This window comes from Pongo pygmaeus, chromosome 12 (assembly GCF_028885625.2).
Source record: "Pongo pygmaeus isolate AG05252 chromosome 12, NHGRI_mPonPyg2-v2.0_pri, whole genome shotgun sequence".
Lineage (NCBI taxonomy): Eukaryota > Metazoa > Chordata > Mammalia > Primates > Hominidae > Pongo > Pongo pygmaeus.
Genome location: NC_072385.2, coordinates 89,740,397 through 89,763,103, shown reverse-complemented (window position 1 = coordinate 89,763,103; position 22,707 = coordinate 89,740,397). Strand labels below are relative to the sequence as shown.

Here is a 22,707-nt window from a genome sequence, read left to right as displayed (position 1 = left end):
CTGGCCACCAAATTGACTGCAGCTACAAGATTCTTATTCTTACAGGAAACCCTTCACCCCATCTTCTAAGCCTCAAATATGTTTCATTCTCTTAATTCTTCATTTTTCCAGCAACATTTATCAGAAGGAGGAGTATGTTCTGCTCATTTAGATTATCTACGTTGCTGGCATTTTTAACTTACATATCTTTCTAACTGAAACTAAAGCAGGCTCAAGAAAACCTGGGATCACACCTTCTGCTCAATCACTCCCTCAGGCAGCCTGAGAGAGCAGACAAAGAAAGATATTCTGTTCAGTAACTATAGTCAGATAGGGGAAGAGAAGCACTTACCAATAAGAAGGAAAGACTGATTTATCTGAACAAATTCTAATAAAAAATACAATTCACATTTCTTTTCACAAGAAAAAGATTAAAATAATCTTATATTAACTTAGATATAAATAGATTCCAAACCTCTGTGAACCAAGAAAGTCTAAACTAAGACTAAATAATCTAATAAAAATATTTCAATACAGCCATGAGAAAGTTGATCAATCTAGAGGAAAGTCTCCATTTAAAAAGTTTAATGAGAATTAGAACAGCTCGCAAACTATCAGGAACGATATATGATTTGCCTGAACAACTTTCACCAACTATGACTGTTTCATTCCACAGGACTTTACACCCTAGCCAGGGCACTCACTTTATTAGGAGGCAACTGCTTCGTCTTTGAAAAGTAAGTTCCGCCAAGAGTGGTGGCTCACGCCTATAATCCCAGCATTTTGGGAGGCTGTGGCAGGTGATCACGTGAGGTCAAGAGTTTGAGACCAGCCTGGCCAACATGGTGAAACCCCGTCTCTACTAAAAATACAAAAAATTAGCTGGGTGCAGTGACGCATGCCTGTAATCCCAGCTAGTCGGGAAGTGAAGCAAGAGAATTGCTTGAACCTGGGAGGCAGAGGTTGCAGGGAGCCGAGATAGTGCCATTGCACTCCAGCCTAGACAACAAGAGCGAAACTCTGTCTCAAAAAAAAAAAAAAAGTAAGTTCCTTCTATTCAACCACTTCACTCAACTGGCATTTGGGCTTTCTGATGGGCCCTTCTTTATGTATTTTACCCCTTTCACATTCTCATTTTTGTTTTCTAAATATACCCAGGGATACAGATCCATATTCATTATAGGTTATTTCCTGAAAGTCAGGCCAACTGGCTAGAGATGCATTATTCTAAGTGATAACTTTTCACTTGTGCCACAGAGATAAATACTAGTAAGATGAGCCATGAGGAAGTAATTATAAATATCTTTCTTGGAGGTTGGTGATGGCTAAATTTGCAGCCAGAAAAATTCAACAGAAACTTGATTATTATACAGGGCACATGCCCTCAGGACCTCCTGAGGCTGTGTCAGTAAAAAAAAAAAAAAAAAAAAGAAAGAAAGAAAGAAAGAAAGAAAAAAATATATATATATATGTTTTTTAAAGAAAAAAAAAAAAGACACTTGATTATCCTATTGTTGAAAACTCTTGGTTCCACTTTGTCTGATCCTCAAATATCTTTCTTTGATTTTCTGAAGAGATTTATTTATTCCTTATGAAACACAGCACATCCTCCATCACTGCAGTCACTTTCTTCTGTGATTTCTACCATTTTATATATGACTTTCACGGGACAAAGAACAAGTTCATTGCACTAATAAGAATGTTACTTTCTTACCTTACACTAAACAAACTATAAAGAATACATACAGCCATTTCTCTGTTACATAAAAGAAGACTGTAGAATATATACTTTACTATCTTTCGGGACCTTCTGCAAAGGAGAATATATTGTTTTTCAAAATTGTAAAACTGACAATCTCTTACACTCTCAGAACACACAATATAAAAGCATAAACTTTTATATTTTTTCAGACAAAACCTTCATCGATTAAAAAATTCACTATCTCTTTTAACAATGTTCTTCGTGTAAAAACTGGCAACTGATTTTTAAACAGCAGCTAAGAATTTTTAGAAAATAAACACAGTATAGTACTTACAAAAGTTGAATATGGAAAGGTTATAGTATAAAAAAGGATATTTTAAAAGGAGGACAGAAACCCTCTGTTCTAATCCCAGCCTAATGACACCTAGATGTGGAAGCTAAGGTCAGTCACTGAATGTCTGTGTGGCCCTCAGTTCCTTCATTCATGTAATGTGAGCTTTCAGTACGGCACCTTTAAAATCCAAATTCTGAGATTCTAAGACAAGATAGATTTGAGATAAAGCCCATTTTCTACTATTTCAACTGCTACAACCATAAAAAGAAATTACCTAACTCTTTTATGTTTACCAAGTAGTAAAAATGTAGTAACCAATTCAACTGTGACATGGTTGTGGAAAGCAGATTAACCTGATGAACAAACATTTCAACTGGTACCAAAAAAATTTTCATACTGTGTAAAGGTGGACAATACTAACATGCCCGAAGAGTTTGATGGCATGATGTAAACTTTCTGTGGTTCCAAAACACTGGGTTATAGGTTACCTTTTGGAGCTTTCAGACTGGAGGATATACAAAGAGTTAATCAAACTAGCATATTGTTTTCACAAAGATTTTTCTAAAAAGGATTTAGAGACTTTTATAGCCAGAAACAATTAGGGAACACTTGTTTCACTATTGCCTTTAAACCAGAAGACGGCTGTACATTTAAAATAAAATTGCAATATGAAAGTCTGCTAAAAGCACTTTTTTTGTTGTTTGTGCATTCTGTTTGTCACCCAATGTCACACTAACAATTCTGCATCTCATTCCACAGCACATTATACTTCGAGATAAAATGAAAAAGACCATTTTTTGTTTCCCCAAGGGGAAAGTACTTCTGTTAAAAGCATCTTTTTATGAGACTACTCTTTCTGAATTACCAATAATGCAAACCAAAGAATTAGATACTGTACTCTAAAATTTAATATTTGTTCAATTCTTATTCATATCCTATAGACATCCCATGTGTACAAGGGAAAAGTATGATAAATGCTTAAACGTACTTAAGAACCTGAAAGATTGAACATTTTTGTCCTTCAATCAGCAGGCTGTCAGGTCATGAGTACTCATTTTACAATAAAAGTTTTCCTGCCTTTCCTATTATTCTAAATAAGCTCAGTTAAAAAGAAATAGATTGGCCCACAAAGAAAATGGCCATACTTTTTGTTTTCATGAACCTGATTGTATATACAACTTTATCTTTATTAAAGGTAGACAATCTGATTTCAAACACTATATATAAAATCAAGAACTAAAGAGTTTTTTAAGAACTTAAAAATAATGAACAGCTTAGAACTACGTTCATTAAGTTTGAATATCAAGATCAGAGATGAAATAAGAAATGAAATTAATGAAATTCGGATGAAAGAAATCCATCATGTTTTGTTTTTTAAAATTCTTACACATAATACTTCATGATGACTTAAAACAATTCCATTATCTCATAATACTCAGGAATAAGTATGCTTTTCCAAAGAATCCAATTAGATGTGTGTGCAAACTGTCATACTGGCTCTGGGAACCATTACAAATCGGTAAAAGGCAAAATCTAACCTTGAACATTTTTTTCCTTCCGATGTCCAACTAGCAATGGCCAGAAATAGTGAGGTCTGATAGGAAAACCTTCCTCCTTCACAGCCTTCATTAAGGCTTTTGCCAAATCTGAAAGAGATATCATAAAAGATCACAAAGCTACCTCAGCAAAACTTCCTTACTTGGCTTTAACTTTAAGAATGTAGTACCAGTTTCATTGGCGAGTAAAGCACAATGGAGGGTGAACTGCAGAGGAAAGGAGTGCATGTGGACTTCCTTTAACTTCTTACAGTAGTCTATTAGCTTCTCCACAGGCTGTGGGAAAAAAGTCACCACATTAGCGGGACTGGCAAACACCCCACCGTTTGACCTGCCGCAAATATTCTACCACTTCTAAGATGAGCATTTGAAACCCCACATCCTCTTTCTACCCAAGAATCTTGCAGCACAAGAACAAGGTTGTTACAATGTTTACAACTGGTCTAATCTCATAAATGTTCCTATACTTGAAAGAATCTTATTTCACTGCCAATTACATTGTCTACAGAGTAAAGTGGACAGAATACCGTATTCATAGTCACACAGTGTTGTAAAAAGAAACTGCCAAAGACACGTGGGCCATCTTCCTTTGATACGGGGCATGCTAGTAAAACTTGCAACGCTACATCTTCCAATTTTTCAGTGACTAAAAGTAAAATGAGGTTCATTGCATCTGGGAAGAAAACACAGACATCTTTTGTTAGTAAACTGAACAATATTTTTACACTGCAACCAATGTTCCAATACTGAAGACAAAATAAGAATTGCAAACATCAAAAGCATATATCTGCCTAAATAACAATAAAACACCTGCAAATCAAATCATCCCCATGTGTTCATTAACTCATGTTTTTGGGCTTATTTAACTGACTTTAAGAGTTCTATGTTCAACTCCCACAATGCCCATTGTTAGAAAATGTCCTTTCCATCATGTAAGAATAGCAATTCAGATTTTTATGAAAATCATGTAAATACATTTTTTAAAAAACTACCTGGAATATATCTTCTTTCACATGTAACTTTTTCCAAAATTTCTGAGACATACTGAGGATACCCAGCTTTACTGAAGCTAAAAATAATTTGCAGTAAATCACGGTCCATAAGGTGAAGCTCGGACTTCTCCACCTTCTCCAGAGTCTATAGAGAGTTCCAGAAATTAGAAGACCAAGTTAGAGTGTTTTTATTTAAGTATTAAAGCTAAATAAAATATCCAGATTCAAAAAAGTAGGGAAAAATACCACCTAAAGGTTTAGGACTTCTTTTAAAAAACAGGAAATACTCTACTTCAACAGTAACTGTTACATACCAGCACCGAGATACTAAACTATAATAATTCTCCATAAATACTACTTTCTGCAAGGAAACATCTTTGAAAACAGGTATAAACTTCACTTTCCTGCCTCATGTAAAACATAACACAAATTTTTACAAATGATTTTAAAGCATGTTTATTTAGACATAAGTCATACCTGCTTAACATGGTCAATATCGCCCTTCTCAGCATATGCATTCAATAATGCGAGGTATGTGTCTGGACCAGGCTCAATTCCGGCATCTCTCATCACTGTGAGAATGTTTTCTGCATTCTCCATATCACTACAAGTTAATTCAAAAAACAGATTACTATGCTTTTGCCAAATTTAATATAGTTATTCAAACTAAAACATATGCTTATCAAAATAAAAAATGCTAAGTACCATTTGGAATTATGATGTCAGAAAAGAACGAATGTATATTAAACTGGATATATGTTTCTGAAATAATAAAGATCATAAACATCTGATCCCCCATTAAAAAATAATAATAATTACGTAGACATTAAATAACATACCCTCTTAACATTATGTAGGTTATGACTCAGACTTAACTTCCGAGGTAAGAATAACATTTAGTAAATTACTCTTCAAAAATAAAAATATTTTCTAGAGCAGTTACTTCAGATCAGATCAAGCCCAGTTTCTTTTTTCTTTTCTTTTTTTTTTTGAGATGGAGTCTTGCTCTGTCTCCCAGGCTGGAGTGCAAGGGTGCAATCTCGGCTCACTGCAACCTCTGCCTCCCGGGTTCAAGCAATTCTCCTGCCTCAGACTCTCGAGTAGCTGGGATTATAGGCACCTGCCATCATGCCCGGCTAAATTTTTATATTTTTGTGGAGACCGGGTTTCACCATGTTGGCCAGGCTGGTCTTGAACTCCTGACCTCAGGTGATCTGCCCACGTCAGCCTCCCAAAGTGCTGGGATTACAGGCGTGAGCCACCACGCCCGGCTTCAAGCCCAATTTCTAAAAATTCAAATAAAAGATTTGTGGAACAAATGTAAAAGCACGTTATAAAAATATTAGTATGCTCTACCTCATATACTACAGATTTTTTTTGAAGGGGTAGACAAACGTATTTTAAGAACTGTCTACAATAATTTTCTCTAATTTAAACCCCACTTAACAAACAAAAAAGGACTAAAATGACCACTTTAGCATCTCAGCCATCTATCACTTAAGAACCAAAACCTTAGGTTGAACATTACCCAGCTCTGGCATGCCCTGTCACAAGGGCGCTGAATACTGCCTCTGTAACTGGGAGATCCTTAGTTTTCATAAATCCAAGAATCTTGCTGCAAAGGAAAAACGAAGATACTCATTGAAAGTATTTATCAAGAACACTCTTTACAATATGTACAGAATTAGGCCTTGAGTTACTTTTGTTTTTAAAATATAATAATAATACACACTTGTTTTAGAAACCACAAAGAAAGAACTGATCCCTTTGATCCCCTTCCCACAAAACCCCACTCTCTAACGTATCAATAGTCTTGAAGTACTATCGATACAAATACTAGATTTTTAAAAATCTGATTATCTGATTTGTCTTACACTACTAATTACCCTTTTAAAAGCATCGTTTCATAAGATTCTTTTAGATAAAAATGAAATGTATTCCAATTTATCCCTTATTTTCCAAACCTTCCATTCATAAGTAGTAATAAATTTTACATAAGCAGAGAAATGGTACAACTGATTTTCTAGACTACTTCCAGTTTTATAAATGAATACAGCTTAAATGGTTAAGAACATTTCCCTTAGGAAATATTTAAAAAAAAAAAAAAAAAAAGCAAAGTCAGCTTTATAGCTCAACAACTCTATACCTCTCTCCAGTAAATCAAATTTTTAATTAAAGTAGCAACTTTTACTTATCTTTTCTCTCTTACACGATAATTTTATATTTTATGTAAGTCAGATTACCAGATTTGCTAGATTAAAACAGTTCTGAAACAATTTCCTTCATTAGGAAGAAGCTTTAAAACAAAGAGTGAACAGACATTAGATTTACAAAATGTACAAATTTGTTCGCTTAAACATGTTCACACAGATCCATACCTGGCACCTTCAATATCTCCCACATTACAATAAGAAGCAATCAATCTCTGGTATGTCACCTGTCAATGAAATGGGCCAGTTAATTTTAAATGTACTTTTTTTTCTGAGTAAAGAAAAAAAATGGTGGATGTGAAAATATATTCACAGTAGCAACTACTTACTCGATTTGGTTGAATGTTTGCTTCCTCCATTTTTGCCAGGAAATCAGTTGGTGAGAATTTATATTCATTTTGAAGATAGACTTTAAGTAAAGCATTATAGTGACTCACATCATACACAGCACCTACAAATGAAATTTAAAATGAATTTTTAGAAGAGCATGGAAAATCCTATGCTTTAAAGTGGACCTAAATTTAACAAACAAAAAGAGTAAAACTATCACTTTAGCATTTCACCCATCCATCTTGGCGCTCAGACCTATCTACACAGATACTCTGTCACACAGAGCAAGCTAAGCATGTAAGACAGTAATTACTGAATTATTGTATAGTTACAAGTAACTGCCTATTCAGATATTAAAAGGCCTCTTACTTATGAAGCACAAAATTATCTTCCTGTTAGAAAACGCTGACAATATCCCTATGTTTAAAAGTGACTGTAAGATTTTTCTATATAAAGCAGTCCTCACATTACAGACACACTGTGATGAATGGATTGTAACTTCAGTTCTTTCACATAGTAGGACTGTGCTGGCAATTCTGTCACTCAAAGCCTTCATTTTAAGGATGCATTCCATTTTCAGCTGATGAACATGATCTATGGTCTGCTCTTGTTAATTATCTGTATTCTAATGACCTTTGTTTTCTTTGTATCCCTACTGTTTAGGGCCACATCAAATAAGGTTACCACACAGCCTTACTCTACTCAGTCATGACATCATGGTCCTTATATCAATTTTGTGGTAACATGTCTCACTACACTTTCATGCATTAAATTTCACATCTTTATTCAATGCCTGTGACCATACAGGCCTATGGTTAGTATCTGGGGGTCAGATTATGAGATTTTAGGCAGCACAGACCTGTTCCATTAAATTAATACACATTTTTATCTTAACAGATACGTTTCTTTCATACTTACTATGTTTCAGGCACTATGCTAAGTGTTCCACATATAGTGGCTCACTTAAACTTCACAACAACTTTGAGACACTATTATCACCCCCATCTTACAGATAGCTCAGATCTGTCAACAGCTCATTCTGTAATTTTGGACAAGTTACTTAAGCTAAAAGATCTCTTGTGTCTTTATAAATCTGTAAACAAGAGCCAAACTGGCAAACTACAAGGTTTCTGGCAATATTAATTCAACAAGTATGCATCAAATGCCATTATACACAAAGCATCATGCTACTGGCAAAGAGGAAAATAAAGAAGCTATGGATTCCATCCTCATAAAGCATACACTTATACAGGAGAGACCTATTTGTAAAGAATTTTAATACAATAACACATTGTTAATCTTTCTATGGAGGAATTAATGCTATTACTGCTGTGTAATGCTTTTTTCTGTTTTAGAATGTAACCTTTTCTGCGTATATTTCTCCAGTTCAATGACTTACTGACATACAGAAATTTCTAATTTTGAGATTCAATATTTTAGCTTTACTTTTCTGCTCCTTTTATACTAATAAAATCCTTTTCCATTCTGAAAGTCAACATTTATCTCTATATTTTTTAACTTAAAAAAAAAATCAACTTATCAAAATGTATTCTAGATGTATGCAAAACTGTGAAGGAAGAATCTGTCTTTATCCTATAGTTTTTTCACATAGGTCCTACACACTTTTTGAAGGATAGTCCTAAATATTTTATTTATTTGTAGCTATACTTTCTTGGATTCTTTTATCTATTTTCTTTTATAACTAGAAGAGGTATGGATTCGTAAACATTAAGTGAGTCCAGCTAATTACTGTAAGCTGATTTTCTGGGATTTTGCAGATTAAACAATCACATCATCTAAAAATAATAACTTCTTGTATTGTTTCACATCTTATTTCATTGCATTATACATGATTGTTGTCGGTTTTAGATTTTTAACACATTAAAGAGGCATCTTTCTATACTTTAAGATTTTTTTAAATCAGGAATGAACATTAAATTGTATTAAACGATCTTTTTTCAAATTATTTTTTGAATATGTACTATGTTACATGACGTAAAACTGAAAAGGTATAAAAAGGTACAGTAAAACCTGTATCCAGTGTTCATCATCCTTCCAGAAATATTTTAATATTGTATACACACGCACGTGTATAAACACTTTTCTTCAAAATGGTATCATTCTATACATACTGGTCTATACCTTAATTTTTATTTATACTCTGGAGAACACCCCCATTGGCATATAAAGAGCTTCTTCCTTTCTTAAAACAGTACACAGTAATCTATTTTATGGGTACTCCATAATTTATTTACCTAATTCCCTAGAGAGGAATATTTGAATTGGTTCCAATTTCTTACTATTACAAACAAGCTACAATGAAGAATATCCTTTTGCATACGTGAGTATATCTGTACCTAAATTCGAACAAATGGAACTGCTTGGTCAAATGGTATGTGCATTTATAACTTTGACAGACAAACCGGCTATTTTCTTCTTTTTCTTTTTTAACTTACCATACTTGTAAGTAATACTTGTTATGAAAAATTATTTATTGTTAATGCCCCTAGATGTCACTATACCTCACCAAATAAATATTACCAAAAAATTATGAATCAAGTAGCCCTTCCATAAAACTGAATTACAGCATTTACGCAAACACCTTTTTGCAAAAAGAAAAAACATCTACACCTTTTATACACATCATATATTTAAACAATCATACCTAATTTCTGAAGTGTGTCCCATATCCTATGAGCAAATTCTGTTCTCTCTTCAAGCTTTAGTTCAGGCAAGAGAGAACCACAACTACGTAGTAGAAGCAAGGCATGACTACCGCCTAGGTCACCTGTGGAAAAAAGGTTAATGGATAACATTTAACATAGCAGCAATATCACATAGATAAATATCGAAATTTACACAGAAATCTATAAGCATTCAAAAATCTTCTGGCTCAAACGGAGAGTATCCATAAATTAGAAAAATCCTATCCTAATGTACAGTGTTACTAAGTTACAAGTCAAACTTTTAATATTAGTCTGCTTTCTTAAGAAATCTAAGGTTATAAAATCTATGCAATCTGCAAAACTCTATCAAATACAAAAATACAAAGAACCTAATTTATAGGCAGTGCTTGCTACAATTCAAAGGCTAAACTTCTCAGTATCTTATGAAAATAGTATCAAGGGCCAGGCGTGAATCCCAGCACGTTGGGAGGTTGAGGCAGGCAGATCACCTGAGGTCAGGAGTTTGAGACCAGCCTGACCAACAAGGAGAAACCCCGTCTCTACTAAAAATATAAAATTAGCTGGACGAGATGGCGCATGCCTGTAATTCTAGCTACTCAGGAGGCTGAGGCAGGAGAATTGCTTGAACCCAGGAGGTGGAGGCTGCGGTGAGCCGAGATTGCGCCATTGCACTCCAGCCTGGGCAACAAGAGCAAGACTCCATTTCAAAAAAAAAAGAAAGAAAGAGAGAGAAAGAAAGAATACTGTAAAGCAGTGTAATTAACATCTATGAATAGAAAAGTTAGGTTCATAATCAGCTACAATATAAGCTTCCCTCTCCCTGTATCTGTAAGCTTTATCTACATATCCCTGAAAGCTGACTTTAAAACAAAGCAAAAATAAACCACTTAGTATGATTCCATTTATATGAAATATCTAGAGTAGGGCAAACCTACAGGGACAGAAAATATGCTAGTTGTTGCCTAGGGCTGGAAGGGATGAGGAGTTGGGGAATTTCTTTTTGGGGTGATGAAAATGTTCCAAAATTGATTGTAGTGATGGTTAAATAAATAAGTCAGAGAGAGAATGTGACGCAGGTCTTTAAATGTACATAACTATAGTAATAATTGATACTTCTTTGGTATCTCTCACCATCAGATTTTATATCTACGCTTCTGAGTATGTCTGAAATCCACGAATAGGCTTTAGGAAGCTACTGAATCCTCTTAAACTGCATGCAAAATTATGCATACGTTTGCATGAGGCTTTTGGGGGTCAGGGGCAGGGAGTGAAGGACCTATAGCTTGCATCAGGCATTAGTGACTCAAACAGATTTTTAGTAGCTAATTGAAAATGAAAGGAAAATAATGGAAATCTGTCTTATATGGTCATCTTACAGAAACCTGACACTCTACAATGGAAGGTAAGAAAAACTAGTTATCGTCCAAGAAACTTACTATTAAAAGTGACTCCATAAACTAGAAAAAGCAAAAAGGCAATTTTTATTTTCTGATTTGGAATAAACATCTAGACCAGGCATGGTGGCCCACGTCTGTAATTCCAGCACTTTGGGAGGCCAAGGCAGGTGGATCACGAGGTCAGGAGTTCGAGACCAGCCTGGCCAACATGGTGAAACCTCGTCCCTACTAAAAATACAAAAATTAGCTGGGCAGTGGCATGCGTCGGTAGTCCCAGCTACTTGGGAGGCTGAGGCAGGAGAGTTGCTTGAACCCGGGAGGCAGAGGTTGCAGTGAGCCGAGATCGCACCACTGTACTCCAGGCCTGCTGGGCGACAGAGTGATACCCCATCTCAAAAAAAAAAAAAAAAAAAAAAAAAAATCTAAAAATGTTTTAGTTACTCCAAACTTTGCCCAGATGAGTTGACAAGATAGAAATCACAATCATAACATAAATGACAATCAACAGAATATAACAAAGAAAATTAAAGTATCAAATAATCTACTCTGTAATGAGCTTACCCTCAAGTATTTATTTAGGTTGATGCAAAAGTAATTGCAGCCATTACGTTTAATGGCAAAAACTGCAATTACTTTTGCACCAACCTAATATTTAAGACCTTTTTTTGTTTTAAAGACAGATGTCTCTCTCTAACGCCCAGGCTGGAGTGCAGTTGTGCGATCTTAGCTCACTACAACCTCTGCCTCCTGGGTTCAAGCGATTCTCTTGCCTCAGCCTCCCAAGTAGCTGGGACTACAGGCACGCGCCACCATGCCTGGCTAATTTTTGTATTTTTAGTAGAGATGGGGTTTTGCCATGTTGGCCAGGCTGGTCTCGAACACTTGGCCTCAAGCGATCTACCTGCCTCCCAAAGTGCTGGGATTACAGGCCTGAGCCACTGTGCCCAGCCAAAAGTCAACTTTATGAACAGGAAATTTTGAAATACCTGAGCGGCAGGTATCATTAAAAACTTTTTGTAGAAGCGTCTTTGGAATGCGGCCAGTTCTTCGAACAGAAAGATCTAGTCTCATTAGAGCCCAATCAAATTGATTGGAAATCCTCCTAGAAGAAACAGTGGACTCCTCTTGAATATCCTTTTCTTTGGCAGCAATGGCATACAGCCTGGCTGGGCTCAGTAGTCCTCTTAAAAATGAAACATAATTAATAATAATCAGTTGCTATCTATTTAGGTCATTTTTTGAACAAAACTTATACAAATTTTAAAATTAGTTATTAAACACCTAAAATCACAGTACAATACCAAAAATAGAGGTATGAACTAATGGGAAAGAAAGTTTTAGCTTTTGCTTTAGATAAAATCATATACACACATACATGAATTATACGCACAGTAAATCTCCTGAATAATTGACAGCATCTTGATAACTTTGAACATGGAATCATTTCAAAATCAGATGGAAATACAGTGTGTTTTAAGTGTTTTTTAAATCTCGCCTTAACCAAAACAAGGTAATGAAAGAAGATGAAGCAGTTTATGCTGCAAAACTCTTCTCACCTCTGTAAACAAGAGATCTAAAATATATCCAAAATTTTTATAACTACCTTTAAGTTTTCTAGGTATAAGTTTACTATGAATTTAAAAGAAGACCAATGTCCAGGCTAAAACGAGGCAGGTTTTTTTTTAAGGATCATTTAGGCCCAAATAATTTCTAATCTGTCTAAATAAAGTTGAAACACTTTATAGTGATAAGGCTCTTAATTCTTATCTGCTGTGCAACTGTCAAAATGTTAGCTGTATTCTTTCCTAATTATTTAAAACAACTGCCACCAAAAATAAAGTGTTAAACATCATTAATTTTAAGGAAGCCAGAAGGGAAAGAAAAATGATTACAAATTAGGTATGGTCAGAACAGTACATTATGTGTTTACAAAGAGCAAGCAATCTTTAAACCATTCACTACTTTAGTAATGGAGTCTAACATGCAAGTCAAATGCTCTCTAACATGAAATCTGAGGGCTTCTAGGCTGTACCTTTTTTTTAAATAAACACAATTTTTTACAGAGACTAGGAAAAAAGAACCACAATTTTTAGAATATCTTTAGGTTTATAGAAAAATTGTGCATTAAGTAGAGTTCCCATATACTTTCTTCTCTAGGCTATTCTAGGTAAAAAGATAAGCTGTACCTGATTTAAAAATATCAGATAAAAAATAATTCTTATGTGTGAAGGAAACTTGTTACCAATCTGAGTTGAATTTAAAAATACTTTCTCTGCATTTAAACATCACTTTTAACAAGTGATTTCTAATTATCAGTGGTTTACACATTTATTGCAAATATTTTAGTTACAGCAGCCACTAAATATATTATACACTATATAATAACTAAGTATAATATAATCACATTTTTCAGACGTACACATTTTCATCACAATGGTGACTTTAAAAACAAAACTTACGTTTCTATCCTATGTTATTAATCTGAAAAAACCAGTCACAAATTGAATGATCAAGTATGTGATGTTTTACTAAAGGAAACTATACTAGAGGTTTCACCTCAAGTTTATATAAAACGAGGCTGTAATTGATAATAGACTAGAAATTCTACCACTGTGATCTGGGAGAAATCATGACTCTAACCATTAGTGATTCCACCATCTAGGTGGAAAATAATGGGAAAAATCAGGATACTGACTAAATAAGACAATGTCTTATTTTTGTAAGACCAATGATTAGCGCATTTTAGATGGCTAATTGACTCAAGTTTGTTAAACGAGCTGAATTAAGCTACAAACCACAGAAGATATACCCTTAAAATAATATTTATCCCTTACTTCCAAAAGGCATTTATCTAGTTGCTATATCAGTTGTTACTAAACTATCCCCTTCTTAATGCCCCGCAAGCACAAAGTGACATTATTTTTAAATTATCCAGGACAACATGTCAAGTGTGGAGGAGTATGCAATAATATTAGTCAACAACAAAAGCTGATTAATACAAAAATTTCAAAATTGTGAAGTCTATTTGCCCAAGTTTTTTACACAACACAAATCTGATAAACTGTTAAAGAGCAAAAATAAAACTTCCGCTACAGGATATTTTTTAAATGTAAGAGAAGACCAACTCAAATTTCAGGCAGAAAACAGATGTTTATAAACTAGCACATTGTTCTGAATATTCTAGGCAAATTTTTTCTCATACACATGTCTTTACTGCAGCTGAGTCTCCTTCTCATAAGTGTGCTTGGATTTAGTTAAGTAGAAACATGAATCTATTATAAAATAAATTGGGATAGAGGAAGGATTACATATTTAACCAAAGAAATCTTCACTCTTCAGTTATATGGTCCAGAACTTATTTTTAAATTCACTCTAATACATCCTGGAAACAAAAGTTTCACAGCCTGGAGCAATGGGTATGTCGTGACAGAAAGGAAAGAACAGAACAAGTCCAGGGGTGACGGTGGGGCCCCGCAAGAAGATCACAACCACCAGGCTTGCACAAGCTGGAGCTCACTGCCTCCAAATGCTAAGGACCAAAATTGATATAACCACATAAGGGGAAATTACTGTATCATCTCATCCAAGTATCATACTGGCTCCTTTACACTTCCTAGTTAAATGTCTCAGGTTCCTTCCACAGACTCCAACTCCTACCACTAATACTCAAATTACCCATAAATGTTTTCTTGTAAAATCTACCATTTAAAGTTATTATCTCTCAGTTTTTTTAAAAAATTAAGGTGGGTTTTTTTTAACTCTTTAATAGAAAACGATCTTATAGTCGAATGTCCATTAAAAAAAAAAAAAAGATATAAAGGATCAGATTATCCTACTAAGCAGGCTTCCATGGGACCCTCCCCACTACTTTAAAGCCTGTACCATTTTTTAAAAAAATAAACACAATTTTTTGATAAGCAGAGACTGACTAGAAAAAAACCCACAATTTTTTAGTATTTTTAGGTTTATAGAAAAATTGTACTGAAAGAACAGTTCCCACTTTCTTCTCCCTCCCGTTTCCCCTAGTAACATTTTGCTGTAGTGTAGTATATTTGTTACAAACGATGAACCAATGCTGATACATTATCCATCAACCAAGGTCCATAATTTACATTAGAGTTCACTGTGTGTATACATGTTTTGACAAACATATGACATGTATCCACCTTTACAGTATCATACAAAATAATTTCACCGCCCTAAAAATGCCCTGTGCTCTATCTATTCATTCCTTCCACCCTCCTTCCGAACCCCTGGCAACCACTGATTTTTACCTGTCTCTAGTTTTGCTTTTACTAGAAAGTCATATGGTTGCATCATACAGCATGCTGCCTTTTCAGATTGGCTTCTTTCACCTAGCAATATACATTTATGGTTCCTCCATGTCTTTTCACAGCATGACGGTGCACTTCTCTTCACTGTTGAATAATGTTCTTTTGTAGATATACGTGATTTGTTTACCCATTTGCCTACTGAAGGACATCCAGGTTGCTTCCAATTTTTGACAATTATGAATAAAGCTGCTATAAGCATTTGTGTGAAGGTTTTGGTATGGACATAAATTTTGAACTCATTTGGGTAAATACCTAATGGTAAATCTATGTTTAGCTTTGTAAGAAAACTACCAAACTATCTTCCAAAATAGCTATACCATTTTGCTTTCCTACTAGCAATAAATGAGAGTTCCTGTTGTCCTACATGCTTGCCAGTATTTGGGGTTTTCGATGTTTTGCTGGATTGTTGCCATTCTGATAGTGGTATCTCATTGTTGTTTTAATTTATATTTCTCTAATGACATAAGCTGTTGAACATCTTTTCGTATGCTTATTTGCCATCTATATGTCTTTTCTGGTTAAGTATTTTCTGCCCATTTTTATTTATTTTATTTTATTTTGAGATGGAGTCTTGCTCTGTCACCCAGGCGGGAGTACAATGGCGCGATCTCAGGTCACTGCAACCTCTGCCTCAGGATTCAAGTGATTCTCATGCCTTAGCCTCCTGAGTAGCTGCGATTACAGGCACACACCACCATGCCCAACTAATTTTTATATTTTTAGTAGAGACGGAGTTTTACCATGTTGGCCACGCTGGTCTCAAACTCCTGACCTCAAGTGATCTGCCCACCTTGGCCTCCCAAAGTGCTAGGATTACAGGCGTGAGCCACCATGCCCAGGCCATACACGTTCTTAAAACTCTTCTCTCCACTTTTTTTCTTCTTCACTGATATTATGAATCAGTTTAGTGTCACTTTAGAGCTATCAAGAGTTTAAAGGGAGATACAGGTAGAAGACAGAGATTAATAGCTAATGTTTATCAGGTGTTTAATTTGTGCTGGGTATGAGAAAATTATAACTTACAAATGAAAAAACTGAAGCAACTTGCCCAAAGTCATCACAGTTAAAGCTAATGATAGGGCCAGGGTTAGCACTCAGACGGTCTCATTCTGAAATGAACTCAACGTGGCAAAAGGGCATTGAAGAAACTAATCTAGCTGCAGTTGGGTGTTCACACTGGAAAGTGGTAAAAAATTAAACCTAGACAGTGAGAGTGAGACTAGACAGTGGAAAGTCTCCAATGGCAGATAAATAAGGGATTTGGATTTTATGACACACTTGTAAAGTACAAAACTAGTTTTCATAGAGCCGCTCTCTCAACTTATTTTGTTGCACTGTAATGTAGAAAATGGGGAACTCAAATTTATCTCCTGCGTTTTCACCAATCCCTAATTTAACTATTCCACTTGAATTTTCTTTAGCCTGTTGATACGCTGGATCACGTGGATTGATATTCAAATGCTGAACCGTCCTTGCACAGTTGGAATAAATCCCACTTGATCACGGTAAATCATTCTTTTTATATACTGCTGGAGCCTCCCGAGTTTTAATGTATCCAAAATTCAAAAAGATAATCCCTTTTAAAAATGTTTGGTAATGAGCCGGGTGCGGTGGCTCATGCCTGTAATCCCAGCACTTAGGGGAGGCCGAGGCGGGCGGATCACAAGGTCAGGAGATTGAGACCATCCTGGCTAACACGGGGAAACCCCGTCTCTACTAAGAATACAAAAAATTAGCCGGGGACCGTGGCGGGCGCCTATAGTCCCAGCTACTCCGGAAGCTGAGGCAGGAGAATGGCGTTAACCCGGGAGGCGGAGCTTGCAGTGAGCTGAGATAGCGCCACTGCACTCCAGCCTGGGCGACAGAGCAAAAAAAAAAAAAAAAAAGTTGGTATTCCCTTCAAATTTCTCCACTGCAACCAACTATTCCACTAATACCCTGTTCCCTCAAACTCAAAATCTTAGACTAATTACTTTATTGGGCAAAGTCTCTCAGCCTTTATATCCCATCTAGTGAGTGCTTAGATGTCTGAGGCTTTTGATGAACTCATGGACTTCTGCAACAAATCTTTAGTTTCTCAGGCTTCAGCCTCTCTTCATACAACTGCCAGATCAACCATCCTCAAAACCATCTTTTTTCAAAAATCCTATCATTGTTCTTTACTTATCACATCAATTCTGTTCTTCCATTTATTAATTCAAAAAATATTTACTGAGTGCTTTCTATGTATAAGGCACTGGCTAGAATATTCTTATCTAGTAATAAATCTAATAAATTAGACCTTTAAAAATATTAATTATGGTAAATGTAATTAAGAAAAGAAACAAGGGGCCAGGCACGGTAGCTCAAGCCTGTAATCCTAGCACTTTTGGAGGCCGAGGCAGGCAGATCACTTGAAGTCCGTTCGAGACCAGCCTGGCCAACGTGGTGAAACCCTATCTCTACTAAAAATACAAAAATTAGCCTGGCATGGCGGCAGGTGCCTGTAATCCCAGCAACTCGGAAGGCTGAGGTGGGAGAACTGCTTCAACCCAGCAGGCAGAGGTTGCAAGTGAGCCAAGATCGCCCCACTGCACTCCAGCCTGGGAGACAAAGAGAGACTCTGTTTCAAAAAAAAAAAAAAGCTGGGCACAGTGGCTCACGCCTGTAATCCCAACACTTTGGGAGGCCAAGGCGGGCGGATCACCTGAGGTCGGGAGTTCGAGACCAGCCTAACCAACATGGAGAAACCCCATCTCTACTAAAAATACAAACTTAGCCAGGCATGGTGGCGCATGCCTATAATCCCAGCTACTCGGGAGGCTGAGGCAGGAGAATCGCTTGAACCTGGGAGGCAGAGGTTGCGGTGAGCCGAGATCACGCCATTGCACTCCAATCTGGGCAGTAAGAGCGAAACTCCATCTAAAAAAAAAGAAAGAAAAGAGACGCCACTGGTCAATAAATAATAGCTGTCTTATAGAAGGTGCTCAATAAATGCCTCTGAGTTTTTGTTTGTTTGTTTTTTGAGATGGAATCTCGCTCTGTCGCCTCCCGAGTAGCTGGGACTACAGGCACCCGCCACCACGCCCAGCTAATTTTTTTGTTATTTTTTTCAGTAGAAACGGCATTTCACCATGTTAGCCAGGATGGTCTTGATCTCCTGACTTCGTGATCCGCCCGCCTCAGCCTCCCAACGTGTTGGGATTACAGGCATGAGCCACCACACTCGGCCAAATGCCTCTGAGTTTTTACAATATCTTTCCTTTATCTTTTTTTTGAGACAGGGTCTCATTCTGTTGTCCAGGCTGGAGTGCAGTGGTGCAATTATGGCTCACTGCAGCTTTGAACTCCTGGCCTCAAGCAATCCTCCCACCTCAGCCTCAGCTCCCAACTAGCTAGGACTACAGGTGCATGCCACCACAGCTGGCTAATTTCTTTTTTTCTAGAGATAGGAGTCTCACTGTGTTGCCCAGGCTGGTCTTGAACTCCTGGCTTCAAGTGATCTTCCTGCCTCAGATTCTCAAAGTGCAGAGATTACTGGGCCTGGCCTAAAAAATCTTTTATAAAACTAAGTCACAATGAACTTTCTCCCTCTAAGAATTGAATTCTCCAAAAACTTTTGACAAATTTAGCTGCCCCAGTTTTATGCTTTATGGTAAATCACAGAATTTTAGACTAAAAAAGCTACTAGCCACCCTTCTACACTTGGTAACAACCTTCTGGCCTGAAATACCAATCCACTCCTTTCCACCTATCCAGATTTCCCTTCCATCTCCCAGGATCCTCCAGTCAAAAGGGATGTCTCCTGTGTCTCACCTATGGAGGAAGTAATGCAAAGTCAGTTAACCAGATTGGGAACGATGATGTGACACAGAGAAAGACACTCTTCAGAATCTATGAAGATCCCTTCCAGATACATTCTGAGATCTTCTATGTTTACTTACCTGTGAAAGTCTTTAAATCCCAAGTTTATATCATATATTGCCTTTTAAAAAATGTTTTTGTCCATAAGTAATCCCTTCACCATCTAAAACACAACAGTCTGGACCTCATTCTGCACCCAATGGAAACTACCATGGCACTTAACTGTAAACAGGAAAATGACAAGATCAAATGTGTAACATATGTAAAACACTTGTAACACATGTTGCAACATATGTAAAACATTTCAGAAACGGGAATCACGGTATCTGGAGTTGAATCTCAACTTGAGGTCTTGAATAAATTATACTTCTAACCCTGTTTCCTAATTTGTAATAACCCACGGAAGTTGAAATGTTTGTATGATGTTATGTTTACAAACACACTTTGAAAATAATAAACATCAGGCCAGGTGCAGCAGCTCACACCTTTAATCCCAGCACTTTGGGAGGCTGAGGTGGTGGATCACCTGAGGTCAGGATTTCGAGACCAGCCTGGCCAACATGGCAATGGCAAAACCCCATCTCTACTAAAAATACAAAAATTAGCCGGGCATGGTGGTATGCGCCTGTCGTCCCAGCTACTTGGGAGGTTGAGGTGGGAGAATCGCTTGAACCTGGGAGGCAGAGGTTGCAGTGAGCCGAGATGGCCCCATTACACTCCAGCCTGGGTGGCAGAGCCAGACTCCATCTCAAAAAAAAAAAAAAAAAAAAAGAAAGTAATCAACATCTATTCTAAAGGTACCATTGTTTACCCTAATCCCCAAATCTACTTTTCTTAATTCTGCTAACACTCTCACCAATCTTCTGTTCTCGTTCTCTCAAGAAAAGGATCTTTTCTTCAGTTCTGTACTACCTTGTTGAAGGCCTATTACTCCTAATTTGTAATACCAGTGTTGTTCCATCCCCACGTTCCTATAATCTACATAAACTTTGTCAGAATCTGTACTTAAAATCCTCCAATGGCTTCCAATCATCAACTAACCTACCTTCTAAGCAATCTTGGTAGCCTCAAGAAATCAACTTCCACCACATCCCACACAGCTACACAGGATAAACAGCCTCCAAGTCTCTTCATGCTCTTCTCTATTTTTGGAACACTCTGAATATCCACTACCATGTGTCCTCTAAAACTCAATGTCCCCCTGCCATAAAACAAATGGCACTGCTCCTCTCTCTGAAATACCACCATATTATATTCTTCTCTTACGGACAGTACATCTAATAGTTGTACATGTGCCTGTCTAGCCCTGTGATTGATAAATCTATACTCATAGAGCAGAGGCTGAATGTTACAGATTTCAAAACCCCAAAGGACCCATCAGGTTCTTTTTTTTTTAAATTGAGATGGAGTCTCGCTTCGTAGCCCAGGCTGGAGTGCAATGGCGTGATCTCGGCTCACTGCAACCTCCACCTCCTGGGTTCAAGCAATTCTCCTGCCTCAGCCTCCCAAGTAGCTGGGATTACAGGCATGGGCCACCACGCCTGGCTAACTTATGTATAGATACATTTTTTTTTTTTTTTTGAGATGGGGTCTCACTCTGTCGCCGAGGCTGGAGTGCAGTGGCCTGATCTCTGCTCACTGCAAGCTCCGCCTCCCAGGTTCACGCCATTTTCCCACCTCAGCCTCCCGAGTAGCTGGGACTACAGGCGCCCGCCACCATGCCCTGCTAATTTTGTTTTTGTATTTTTAGTAAGAGATGGAATTTCACCATGTTGGCCAGCCTGGTCTCAAACTCCCGACCTCAAGTGATCCGCCCGCCTCAGCCTCCCAAAGTGCTGGGATTACGGGTGTGAACCACAGCACCCAGCCGGACCCATCAGATTCTTAATATCTGCAGAAGATTTTTCTAAAATGAGTTTTCTAAAAGTTTTCTTCCAACTTTAGAAATAAAAATCACACCATCCCATCAAAGGACAATATGTGATTTTCACCTTTAGGCCAATCATTAGTCTAGATCTACTTCCAAACAGATTTAGTCCAAAGCTTATCTTTCCTCTGAAGTACACAAGTATTATGCTAAAAACCATCACACAAAGAATACACACACAAAGCAGCTCTGATCCAGAAATGCAAGGAAAATGTATGTGACAAAGCAAGAGTATTTATCTCCTCACAGAGAACAGAGTAAGAGCTGGTTTTTAAGAAAGCATCTATTTGAAAAATAGATGTACTGAAATGGGAAAATGAAGAGCAAGACTACATATTACAAAGGAAAAGGATATACTTCTTGGTGCTACAATTTTGAAAACAGATTACTAATGTCTAATAACTTCACTCACTAATACTCATTTGTCCTCAGATAGGACATTCCTGGTAATCAAGCTCAGGGTGAATTTGTGTAGACACACTGCACTGCATGGATGGGTTAAGCATCCCTTCAATTTCCTCCAGTTTACCATATTCCTTCTTCAATGTCTTAAGATTTTCATTGATTCACTCAACAAACATTTGACGCCTACTATATGCCACAAAGTTAAACACCAGGGAAAGCAAAAGGAGTAAGACACAGTATCTGCCTTCAAGCAACTTACAGCCAGCTCCAGAGTGTTGATGAGTGCACATGTCATAGTGTTAATGGGTGCTTTAGTGATACACGGTCTAAGAGGAGGCACAAGAAAGGAGCCAGTCAAACGGGAGAAGCAGTCAAGTTAAGGTTCAACAGAGATGGGGGACACCTAACTCAGGGGGAAGAGGAGACACATTCCAAGAGTCAACATTACACTCAAAGGCAACGAAATATACAACATGGCCCATCAAAGCCTTGCAGATCCACAGACAAGCACTAGACCTACAAAATCAGAATCTGCAGTTTAACAAGAGCCCCAGGCAATCATGCTCACTAGAGTTTAAGAAGCCCTGCTGTAGATCACTTCAAAGTATAGACTGGTATGGCTAGAACACAGGATGCCATGGGAGGGAACTCACAAGAGATGACGCTCCAGAGGCAACTCCAGCTCATAAAGCACCCGTGCTAAAGAGTCTGGATCTCCTTCTGGACCCAATGGGAGCCACCACAATGCTTAAGTGTAAGTAGGAAAATGACATGATCAAATTACCAGGGAGACTAGGGAATGATGATGCGGTTGGAGGAAAAGGGATGCATTCCAAATGAAGCAGATCTAACAGGGCTTAATCATTTGTGCAATCAATAAATGGGGGGTGAAGGGAGTGAGAGACAAATGGGAAAACAAACATGTAGATATCCAGGATCTTTCTGGAAGGCAGGTAGAAACAGCAACATTCACGAAAATAGGGAACACAAGAGGAACAGATGTGAGAAGAA

General features: G+C 37.1%; 1 protein-coding gene across 2 annotated transcripts in view; it reads right to left on the bottom strand.

Moving 5' to 3' along the window:
- Positions 1 to 22,707, bottom strand: part of LRPPRC (leucine rich pentatricopeptide repeat containing) — a 110,165-nt gene that overhangs the window by 83,955 nt on the left and 3,503 nt on the right. The window contains exons 2-12 of one of the 2 annotated variants that reach the window (XM_054474407.2): positions 18,348 to 18,422; positions 12,174 to 12,370; positions 9,769 to 9,891; positions 7,103 to 7,224; positions 6,942 to 7,000; positions 6,092 to 6,178; positions 5,041 to 5,167; positions 4,564 to 4,708; positions 4,099 to 4,244; positions 3,742 to 3,847; positions 3,554 to 3,661 (exon numbers count right to left, since the gene is read on the bottom strand). In XM_054474407.2, coding sequence (XP_054330382.1) covers positions 3,554 to 3,661; positions 3,742 to 3,847; positions 4,099 to 4,244; positions 4,564 to 4,708; positions 5,041 to 5,167; positions 6,092 to 6,178; positions 6,942 to 7,000; positions 7,103 to 7,224; positions 9,769 to 9,891; positions 12,174 to 12,370; positions 18,348 to 18,422 — 1,295 coding nt within the window. The remainder of the gene's footprint in view (positions 1 to 3,553; positions 3,662 to 3,741; positions 3,848 to 4,098; positions 4,245 to 4,563; positions 4,709 to 5,040; positions 5,168 to 6,091; positions 6,179 to 6,941; positions 7,001 to 7,102; positions 7,225 to 9,768; positions 9,892 to 12,173; positions 12,371 to 18,347; positions 18,423 to 22,707) is intronic. The other variant, XM_054474408.2, reaches the window with a different exon arrangement.